Source organism: Rutidosis leptorrhynchoides, chromosome 5, assembly GCF_046630445.1.
Source record: "Rutidosis leptorrhynchoides isolate AG116_Rl617_1_P2 chromosome 5, CSIRO_AGI_Rlap_v1, whole genome shotgun sequence".
In the NCBI taxonomy this organism is placed as follows: domain Eukaryota; kingdom Viridiplantae; phylum Streptophyta; class Magnoliopsida; order Asterales; family Asteraceae; genus Rutidosis; species Rutidosis leptorrhynchoides.
The window spans coordinates 301,286,284-301,298,456 of record NC_092337.1 but is presented as its reverse complement, the minus strand read 5'-3'; the positions used below and the strand labels follow the sequence as shown (position 1 = coordinate 301,298,456).

Here is a 12,173-nt window from a genome sequence, read left to right as displayed (position 1 = left end):
CATATTTCCGAGTGCTCGGTTTTTGTTAAACCGCCTCGTATGATTTTTTTTTTTTTGTCGATTTTGATGAGATGATGGCTAATTCGGGTGCCTAGATGGTCAACGTTATTCTTACCAACTCGGATGATTTACCTAAGATATCGGTTGAAGTCAAGAATTCAAGAAGAAAAAGGCCGGTACAAGGGGACGAGACGAAGCAATTCTCAGTGTTTATCAAAGATGTTTAATGGGTTGTGATTTGTGTTTTCTATTCAGCGTCATTCCATAGATGGTTTCTAATCTCGGTGTCCGTTTGATTGGATAACCTCTTTGCACTTCTTGTGTTTTTAGTGTGTTGTTCTCGGTATTTTGCTTTAGATATCCATGGTGTTTTTGTTGTTTTTTGTTAGCTATAGTTAAGTTTAGCAGTCTTGTTTAGCTCGATAGTTCAGTTTGTGAGTTCTCGGGACTTCATTTATTACATTTGTTCTATAAAACTTTCCCTTTTTTGGCAAAAAAGGGTTGCATAATCATTCAAATATGAAACTTAAAAAACAAAGATTTTAGCATACTACATTATATAGATATCCACTTTGTCCCCTCATTTAGGAACTTTGAATACATAACTTGCCCAGTATATTAGAGAACACACTTACAGCTTTATGAACCATAATACAGAACACACTTACAGCTTTATGAACCATAATACTAATGAGCGCCTGCTGAGGTTGATGAAAGTATTAAACTCACACAACTATATATTAATCTACTTTTAGAAGTTTTTTACATGATTACTAAACATTAAACGTTTGGGGTTATTTTGGTCTTAGGGAAAGCACCACAGATCACTTTTCGAGGTCATTACGATTCACGACTAGAAACCTCCAAACCGTTGCCTGCACAGGAGATGCAACATGGCATTTTATACAAGTTTGTCAAACTGATTATTTACAGACTAATTATTCCAGAGTTTTATATAATCAATGTAGTTTTAATCATTTTACTCACTTGTTAACTCCATAAATTAATCTGAAGTGGAATATTAATTTTGCCTAAAAAAAATAGGCCTAAACATACGTCTAACCATAGACTTTTAGGCATATCTTTATAACTATATTTTTAAAGATACGCAACATGGCATTTTACACATGTAATCCACTTATTACAACAACAACAATTTACTATTCATTTTAACATTTGTACTCATGCATATTTTTAGGCATATCTTTAGATCTTTAGAATTACATTTAAGGCACGCTAAGCATTTTTCTAATCATAAACTGTCAAAATACTCGTGCAACTAATTATTTGATTATTGCGATATCAATCAGCAAAAAAAGCACATTCAAACACTACCTCCCACAGTCTATTTTGTTACCTCTGATTAAACTATTCCATATCACATAACTACTTTCGAAAAAGAATCCAACGCAACCTCAAAAATGTTTATAAACAAGCGCATATGGCCAAATTATATAATAAAATGAAAGAAACAGATAAATAACTTACCATCAGGATCAAAGAAGAAGACTTGCTTGGTTTTCCCATTTGGTTGAATCCTCTCGTGCGTCTCGATTCCCTTATCCTGGATTTCATAAACTCAAATATGAAGTGAGTCCTTCAATTGCCCATATTAAGCATGGGTGAATAAATTCCAAGTAAAAAGGGAACAATGTGTAGTTAAGATTTGGAGACTTCGACAAGATCATAGACGGAAAAATCAAAAGCTTTCTATAAAATTATATCGGTCACAGACTACGAGAGAGAGGATCTCAATCCGTGATGTTATCAGTTGGGTTCTAGATTGAAAGTGAACATTTAACTGTGGTGCAAAGTTTAGCTTAAAATTCCTTGGGTTGGGATTCTCTCTTGTAACTTGATTGATCAAGTTACTTTTTAAGAACAAATAAATATAATAATAAAATAATTAAGTATAAAAGTGTTGTAAAAGTCGGCCGATGCGTCAGCCGATGCGTCGTTTTTTTGGGTTCTCCGTCCCTTTTTTCTGAAAACGACTCAAAAGACGGTCAAAGCTAAAAGTTTGGTCAAAGTCTGTCAAAGACGGTCAAAGTTGGTTAAAAACGGTCAAGATTAGTCAAATTTTCGTCAAGATGTGATATGTTTTAAAATTAGGGTTTGTTTTCATTTTTTATTTTTTGGACCGCTCTTTTCTCTGTGTCATTACTGATTATGTACTCGGTAACATTAATTCAGTTTGAAGTTTGATTATATTTAAATTCAAGTTCTTATTTAAGAGGATTCTAATCCAAATTCCACAACTTTCAGTGTTCTTCAACTATGGTTGCAAAATTAGCTACTTGGGGAGTATCTGGCGGGGACTTTTGAAGGAGTAATCAGCAACTCAGAGACTAATTGGTGAGGAATCGGATTGGACATTTTATACATTTGTGTAATAAATTTTAAAATTATATTCGTAAATATACATGTAATCCATTAACATAAACATAAACGTTAATATAATTTTCTAAAAACATAAACATAATCTTCATTTGTTCAAAATCTCTAAATATCTAATTTAATTACTTGGATTTTGGAAACTCGGATCGGCCAGAGTAATCGGGTGGTAATCGGGTAGTAATCGGCATTAATCGGGGAGTTTTACAATGCTACCTAATAGAAAGCAGGAAAGTTTGCAAAAAGAAAATTTAGTATTTTATAAATGAAGAATGCATTAGTAACTTATAAATTGAATTAATCACGCCATTAGTCCTTAATGTTTACCTTTTTTTTTCATCCTGAACCTTTAAGTTTTTTTGTTTCATGCTCACCCTTAATGTTTTGAGTTCTTTTCAAGTTCATCCCCAAAACTAACATCCGTTAAGTTAATACCGTTACTTTGAATCATACAAGGGCACTTTGGTCATTGTTTGTTAAATAATAATAAACCTAACATGCCAACTAATTTAAACATATACCCACGTCTGCCAGTTAAGTTACAGACTATTTTCATATTCCCACGACTGCCAGGCACTTTGGTCAATGTCAATGTTGACTGCACAAACAAAATGATGCATGTTGACCCAATGATAAAGTCACAACATTTGGACAATGTTGACTGCACAAATAAAATGAAGTCCACCAATGATAAAGTCATACCAGTTTTGGTTGACTTAATAAATCTGTTATGACTTTATAATGTGTGATGTGTGCATATTGATGGTTTTCAGTGGTTTCCAGCCGTCATCTAGATGGCTCTGTTCCAGCCGTTATCTAGATGTTCAAAGCTACCGACGTTGACAACGCGTATAGAAGTGGCAAACTTGAACACGATGACGGCCGCCAACTTCCGCCAACCTTCCTCGTTCACACCATTCACCACCATAGAATTTTTGCTATAAATAGAGATGCAAACTTTCATTGTAAATCATCCCAAAATCACTCAGAGAAGTGTAATCACAACCTAGATAGTGTGTGAGTTTGAGAGTTTTTTTCTAGAATTTTGTAAATACTCGTGTAATCTATTATTGTGAGTAATAGAGTTACTTTCTCTCAAATTTGTGTCTCCCAACGTCCAGGCGATCCTCTCTTCCCAATAAGTGGTATCAAGAGCTTGGTTAGAGACGTTGGTTGAGTTTTTTGGTCTTCTGAAGTTTCCTCAAAATCCAATTTTGAGTGTACCATTGGATTCGTCTCGTCGAACCGAGTCCAACGCAAAAAACGGTGACTTAAACGGAGTTATAACGAGCCCAGAAAACGCGGTCAAAGTTTGGTCAACTCGCCGGAATCTCGCCGGAGAAGACGACCGGTGCCGGAATTTTCGCCGGAGAAGAAAGTCCTGTAGCAATTCTGAAATTTTACAATTTGGTCCCTGAAATTTTCAGAATTTCATTTTTGGTCCCTGAAGTTTATAACAAATTATAATTTTGCCCCGTAACTGAAATTTGAGCCGCGAATTGTCTATTCCACCATTTTCAACCATTCCGGACGTAACGGTGATATCTGTTTTCTAAAATTCAACCCCGTTAGTGTTGAAAAATCAATTGTAAGGTGATAATGTCCACAGAAGAGTCAACATCATCTTCTGGAGTTATGATTATGCTCACAGCCACAAACTACACGCTGTGGAAACTTCGGATAGAAGATCTCCTCAGCTGTAAAGATTTGTTCAATCCTATTGAATTGAAGGGTATAAACCCTGATTCCGCCAAAAAGATAGATTGGAAGAAATCAAACCGAAAAACTATTGGTCAGATCCGTCAATGGATTGATCATAGTGTCTTCCACCATGTTGCACAAGAGACAGACGCATATGCCCTCTGAAAAAAGTTGGAGGACATGTACCAGGCCAAGGCCAAGACTGCTCGGAATAAAGCCTTGTTGATGAGGCGTTTAGTCAACATGAAGCTCAAAAGTGGAACTTCAGTTGCCGAGCATACCAGTGAGTTTCAGAGCTTGGTCAACCAGTTATCGTCTGTAGAGATGCCTCTTGGCGATGAAGTTCAGGCGCTATTGCTACTTAGTTCTCTTCCCGATAGATGGGAAACGCTGGTCGTAACACTCAACAACTCAGCTCCGAATGGCAAACTTACCATGTCGATGGTCAAGGATGCCCTATTCAGTGAAGAGGTAAAGAGAAAGGACATGGGCACAGATCAAACTCATGTCTTTGTCACCGAGAATCGGGGGAGACAACGAATGAGTAGCAAAAACAAATGGAGAGGCAGAAGCAAGAGCAGGGACAGGTCTGCTGATGGCAGAAAACCAATATATAAATGCCATCATTGTGGATTAGAAGGACATATGAAGAAGAACTGCTACAGATTGAAAGAGGAACAAGATCAAAGCAGTTCACAGTCGAAGAACAACGGTGGAGAAACATTAGTTACTATCACTGGTGATGTAGCTTATTGTTCAACCCATGATGAGACATGCCTTCACGTCTCACGAGAAGACACTGAATGGGTGGTAGATACTGCAGTTTCCTACCTCGTGACTTCATACAAGGAATACTTCACAACATACAAAGCTGGTGACTTTGGAGCTGTGAAGATGGGAAATTCCAGTTCCGCTGAGATTGTCGGAATTGGTGATGTCAAGATAAAGACAAGTTCCGGGAGCACAATCACTCTGAAGGATGTCCGCCATGTGCCAGATCTTCGGTTGAATTTACTTTTCGGAGTAGCTCTCGACAAACAGGGCTATGATAGTCATTTCAGTAAAGGCACATGGAAATTGTCAAGAGGCGCTATGATAGTCGCTCGGGGACACATTTGTGGCACACTGTACAAGACTCATGTGAAGATCTGCACAGACAGCATTAATGTTGCAGAAAAGGAGGCTTCACAAAATTTATGGCACCAGAGACTGGGTCACATGAGTGAGAAAGGGTTGTCTACCCTAATAAATAAGAAGCTTATCAATGTAGACAAGGACGCTGCACTAGATCCTTGCAATCATTGTCTGTTTGGTAAGCAGCATAGAGTCTCGTTTAATTCCTCTTCAACGAGAAAATCAGAGTTACTCAGTCTGGTACACTCTGATGTTTGCGGTCCCTTAGAGGTTGAATCAATTGGCGGCAATCGATACTTTCTGACGTTTATCGATGATACTTCTCGAAAGGTGTGGGTATATTTCTTGCGGACGAAGGACCAGGTGTTCGATTACTTCAAACAGTTCCATGTCATGGTAGAATGTGAGACAGGAAAGAAGTTAAAGTGTCTTCGATCCGATAACGGCGGTGAATACTCTTCCAGGCAGTTCGATGCCTATTGCAGATCATATGGCATCCGACATGAGAAGACAGTTCCTGGTACCCCTCAACACAATGGTATAGCAGAAAGAATGAACCAAACAATCATGGAACGTGTTCGGAGCATGCTCAGTATGGCTAAGCTGCCAAAGCCATTCTGGGGAGAAGCAGTCAGAGCCGCATGTTACTTGATCAACCGATCTCTATCAGTACCACTGAATTTTGAAGTTCCGGAGAAACTTTGGTCTGGAAAGGATCCATCATACTCTCACTTAAGAGTATTTGGATGTTTGGCGTACGCACATGTATCTAAGGAGCTCAGGCAGAAGCTGGATGCAAGGACCACTCCATGCATATTCATAGGCTATGGAGATGAAGAATTTGGATACAGATTATGGGATCCAAAGGAGAAAAAGGTAATCAGAAGTAGGGACGTGGTGTTCCATGAAAGCCAGACAATAGAAGATATTGAAAAGCCCACAATATCGCAGAAGACAAATGTTGCTACTCAGGTGCCAGAGGCAACAACGGAATCATTCATGAGAAATGAATTTTCAGTGCAAGAAGAAATGCCAGAAGTAGAAGATAATGATGACGGTGCTGAGCAGGGGGAGCCACAACCCCATCTGCCAGACGTTCCAGCACCATCACAAGGTCAAGATGATGGTGGATCTCCTCGGAATGTTCCAGAAGTTCGTAGATCTGAACGAGGTCGGATTCCATCGAGTAGATATCTAGAATCCGAGTACCTTCTACTTACTGAAGATGGAGAACCAGAGAGTTTTCATGAAGCAGTAACTCATAAGGATAAAGAAAAATGGTTGCTCACAATGCAGGATGAGATGGATTCTCTGCATAAAAATCAAACTTATGAGATTGTAGAACTTCCACGCGGGAAGAAGGCACAAAAAAACAAATGGGTGTTCAAGCTGAAAAAGGATGGTAGCGGAAAAATGATGAAATACAAACCACGGCTTGTAGTCAAAGGATTTCAACAGAAGAAGGGGATTGACTTTGATGAAATATTTTCACCAGTAGTCAAGATGACTTCAATTAGAGTCATACTTGGATTAGTCGCAAGTATGAACTTAGAGCTTGAACAGATGGATGTAAAGACAGCTTTTCTTCATGGAGATTTACATGAAGAAATTTACATGGAGCAGCCAGAAGGTTTTGAGGTTTCAGGAGATAACCTCGTATGCAAGCTGAAGAAAAGTTTATATGGTTTGAAGCAGGCACCTAGGAAGTGGTACAAGAAGTTTGACTCGTGCATGGTGAGTCAAGGGTACAAGAAAACTGCAGCAGATGAGTGTGTCTACATTCAGAAGTTTTCTGAAGGAAATTTCGTTGCTCTTCTACTATATGTAGACGATATTTTGATCGTAGGGAAAGACGCAACGAAGATCAACCAGCTGAAGAAGGAACTCTCGAAGTCTTTTGACATGAAAGACTTAGGACAGGCTCAACAGATTTTGGGAATGCAGATAACCCGAGACAGGAAGAATAAAAGGTTATGGCTATCTCAGGAGAAGTATATTGAACGAGTGCTTTCACGTTTCAATATGAACAATGCCAAACCTGTTAGCATTCCATTAGCCAACCATTTCAAGTTAAGCAAGAGTTCTTGTCCCACATCCAAGGAAGAGATCGGGGAGATGTCGTCAGTACCATATTCTTCAGCAGTTGAAAGTTTGATGTATGCAATGGTGTGTACAAGGCCCGATATTGCTCACGCAGTGGGAATAGTGAGTCGTTTTCTCTCCAACCCTGGGAAAGAGCATTGGGAGGCGGTAAAATGGATTCTCAGATATCTTAAAGGTACAACGAATATATGTCTTTATTACGGGGGAGCTGATCCAATCTTGGAAGGTTATACAGATGCGGATATGGCCGGAGATCCTGATAGTAGGAAATCTACTTCAGGATTCATTTACACTTTTGCAGGAGGAGCTGTTTCATGGCAGTCAAGACTACAGAAGTGTGTTGCATTATCCATAACTGAAGCAGAGTATATTGCTGCCGCAGAAGCTGGAAAAGAAATGTTGTGGTTAAAGCGTTATCTTCAAGAATTTGGAATCAAGCAAAAGGAGTACAAGGTATATTGTGACAGTCAGAGTGCTCTAGATTTGAGCAAGAACTCCATGTACCATTCCCGTACAAAACATATTGATATTCGCTATCATTGGATACGCGAGGTAATTGATCGACAACTGTTGAGACTAGTGAAGACCCATACAAAGGAGAATCCTGCGGATATGTTGACAAAGGTGGTGACTCGAGAGAAGTTGGAGTTATACAGAGACATAACTGGAATGTTCGTGGATTCGGCTGGAGGGGGAGAATTGATGGTTTCCAGTGGTTTCCAGCCGTCATCTAGATGGCTCTATTCCAACCGTCATCTAGATGTTCAAAGCTGCCGAAGTTGACAACGCGTATGAAAGTGGCAAACTTGAACACGATGACGGCCGCCAACTTCCGCCAACCTTCCTCGTTCACACCATTCACTGCCATAGAATTTTTGCTATAAATAGAGATGCAAACTTTCATTGTAAATCATCCCAAAATCACTCAGAGAAGTGTAATCACAACCTAGATAGTGTGTGTGAGTTTGAGAGTTTTTTTTTAGAGTTTTGTAAATACTCGTGTAATCTATTCTTGTGAGTAATAGAGTTATTTTCTCTCAAGTGTCTCCCAACGTCTAGGCGATCGTCTCTTCTTAACACATATACCGTCAACGTTGACTTTATCATATGTGTGTAGTTTTGGTGCCCAATGCTTTGTAGTATGTTATATTAGACATAAACACAAGACTATTTTACCCTTGGTTGCTAAGCACATGGTAAGGACCTAACAGAGATGATTTAACGGATGTTTGTTTTGGGGATAAATTTGAAACCAAATCGAAACTTTAGGGGTTAGCGTGAAAAAGAAAAACTTTAAGGTCCAGGATGAAAAAGAAAATAAACTTTAAGGACCAATGACGCAATTAAGTCTTATAAATTAAACGAATTTTGCCATATTAAGAGAAAACAATCGACTTCTATAATTCTATTTAGGAGTCTAGTTGCTATATTTTATAACACAGATTGATTGATAGGTTGAGGAGAGAAAAAAAAAAATAAAAAGGGCATTCATATGAGAATATCACGTATCACGTCCTACTCATTATAGGTGGCAATTCAATGTACTATTAAAACCTCAAGTGAAAGATACTAGCTTAAAGTAAACGTGACAAATAGCTCACATGAATCAATAGTCTTCATAACTACTTCCAGAGTCTCAAAATTATAATTCCATTCCACCTTACTATTAAAACTTGTCCCAAATTGGTTTATTTGAATAAAATCCTCAAGTACCTTTCAAAACTTACGATTTGAATCATATATGTTATCAATTTAACAAAACTATGTGATTGTAAATCTCAATTGAAGTGTTTACTAGTGTTTTGTAACAAGTAATGAAAAAAAAGGTATAAGATGCAGAGGAAATACACAATTCAAACTTTAGGAAATACACAATTCAAATTGAGAATTTTGAGTAGTGCTTACCTACCGGTTCCTTAAACCTAAAAGAAGATATGGAAGTAGTATACCTTTAGGGTTTTGACAAAAGAGTCAAAATTAGGAACATCGAAGCAAATATGATGACCTCTGAAAAGCTTCTTAGGGTCTCTTTCAGCATCATGAGTGGCACTCCATGGACCTTCTGGAAGCTTCGTATTAGGGTCCCTTTCGATGAGGTGGAGATAAAAAGATGGCGATTGCTTTAGCCATATCACTTTGAATTCAAATGGAGGACTTTCAACTCGTTCAAATCCAAATATCTACCAAACCCAAATTTTAGGTTTTTTCTTAAATTAAAAAAAGAAAGTAATATATGTTGCAGACGATGATGGTGAGCTGTAGGTACCTGTTGGTAGAAGAAAGCAAGGCGTTCAATATCAGATGATTCTCTGGAGATATGGTTGAAGGATGCTCCTACTGGAGCTGCCATCTTATCGTAATTAATTTTTGTGTTGGAACAAAAAATTGGGATCGGGGGTATTTGATTTTTTTTTTTTTTCCTTCTTGTTAGTACTTGTTTTAGTTGGTGAGTCTGATCTACAAATTCTGCTTTTGTGGCATTCGTATCCTCAGGGACGCGTGTCGATTGGCAAGTATATCAACAGGATAAACGTTTTTTCAAGGAATGATCCTTACACATAACTAAACGGTTTCGATCACAAAATCGATCAAACCAAATTGATTTGGTTAAAGTGATTTGGTTTATATGGTTTTAGTTTAATTTATTGGTTTTACCCAAAAACATTTATGATTTTCGGTTTGGATTTGGTTTGTAAAATTAACATTTGGTTTCAAACCGAAATATACTTTTATTTACTGTATATATATTAAATATTTGTTTTATTTTATTTTGGATTTTAAGTATGAGTTATCTTTTATGTGTTCTTGTTTGAGTTTAATGTTATTATTGGTTTAGTTTCAATTTAACAATTGAATTTGTTTATCAATTACTCCGTATTATAAATTTGTAATACCTGAAAACTTAACTGCCGGTAGTTTCGTTTTTATTTTTATGCTACTCAGTTCATTGATAAAGTTTAGATTGTATATATGGGTTGTATACTCCTGAATTGCTTCTCATATTGCATGCTTAGCAAGAAATATTTTAATTGTATACTTATAGTTTAATTAATAAAATAATTCTGTCTTTTTAAAAAAATACACACTTTTTTTTCTAAGAGTTTTAATTTGGTTTAACCAAAATCAATCCATGTAAACCGATATCTTATTTGGTTGGATTAGTTTGGTTTTGTCAAATATGGTTCGGTTATTGGTTCACAAAAATATTCTAGAAAACCGAATAAACCAAACCGAATAAACCATGTAAACAATAAACCGACCGAACGAACACCCTTACACATAACCCAACCATGACACGAGTTTTTTTTCATCATGACTAGTCGCTAGAGTATCACATTAGCACTTCTTTATCAGGATAACTGAGAATTAAACACTATCAAAGAAGTATGATATACTTCCTTATAAAACTTAGGACCCACTATATTAATTTATTATTGCATGGTACAAATACTGGTGTAATGACCCAACTTTTTTGACTTGCTTTTATGCTTGTTACTTTCTGCGAAACTGCGTATTTGTGCGTACTGAGCTATATTATATTCTGGGATCTTATTTCATGATTAATTACCTTCGATTATACCATACAACGTGCCATTAAGTACCTAGTTACTTAACTTGATCCCCGAATGCTTTTACGACCGTTAGTGTCACTTGACGTTGAGAACGAGCTATATGTTTTGGTACACGTTTAACTTTTGTCGTAATTGGAATATTACGACTACGTAATACTAATTGTTATTTTCTAATAACAATTACTTGGGCTTTTGGTTGCTTAATTACACTTTCTAATTTACTTATGCTCACTAGTTAGTCTTGTTGGACTTTCTACCTTGTTGGACTTTAGCCCACCCTACTCTAGTTAATGGACTATTTAATTAGCCCAATTTTAATAAGTTTATGACCCATATAAATGTAAGACAAATACTCATTTATAATAGGGAACATACTAGCATTTTTGTTAACCATAATCACAATTGTTGCATGGGATCCCAACATAAGCACCAACTTTAGACCACCATTAACCAAAAAGCAAAAGTAGTCCCCCACTTGTCCCCCCCAAAACCGACGGCCTAAGGGCCTCCCCACCACCTCACCACCCTATAAATACCAAGCAAATCTAACCTATTTCTTACTTAATCTCATTCACATTTTACACACACTTACTCTCTAATTCTCTCTCTAGTCTTTCTCAATCTAAAAAGTGTAAGTTTTAAATTTTCTTCTTCTTCTTCTACTCTTCTCATTTTCGACATCATCATCATCATGCAAGGATCAAGCTTTTTAGCTTCTTGATCTTGTTATATCTTGTAGATTCAAACTTTGATTTGGATCCTTCAAGAACATGAAAGATTCAAGCTTTCTAGCTTTGAATCTTCATTACTTTGTTGGGTCTAGGTTTTCTAGCTTATGATCCCTTTATTTTGTTAAAAAGATCAAAACTTGTGTTTATGATCTTCATGTAACTTGAAGATCTAGCCTTTTGCTTTAAGGATCTTCAAGAACATTAAAGATCCAAGTTTTTTAGCTTAGGGTTTCATTATTTTGTTAAATATCTTAGCTTTTTAGCTTATGGTCTCATTACTTTTACTAGATCTTAGCTTTCTAGCTTATGGTCTCATTAATCTTGTAAAGATCCAAGCTTTCTAGCTTAGGGTTTTCTTAATACTTGAGATCTAATTATAGATCTCACTTACTTGGAACCTTTTTGTGATTTTTGTGATGATAAAGATCAAGTCTTCATCATCTCATATGATGAAGATGCATAAACTTGTGTAAAAAGGACAAAGGTTGAAGCTTTATTGGGTTTATGTAATAAAGAGGCAACCTTGATGTTCAAAACT

The 12,173-nt window shown here is 36.9% G+C and overlaps 1 protein-coding gene across 1 annotated transcript; it reads right to left on the bottom strand.

Moving 5' to 3' along the window:
- Nucleotides 1–509: 509 nt before the first annotated feature.
- LOC139846734 (lactoylglutathione lyase) lies at nucleotides 510–9,787 on the bottom strand. Its single transcript, XM_071836220.1, has 4 exons — nucleotides 9,599–9,787; nucleotides 9,282–9,512; nucleotides 1,489–1,564; nucleotides 510–875 (listed from the first exon to the last, which is right to left on the bottom strand). The coding sequence occupies exons 1-4, from the start codon at nucleotides 9,680–9,682 to the stop codon at nucleotides 841–843; spliced, it is 426 nt and encodes a 141-aa protein (XP_071692321.1). The 5' UTR covers nucleotides 9,683–9,787; the 3' UTR covers nucleotides 510–840.
- Nucleotides 9,788–12,173: the final 2,386 nt, after the last annotated feature.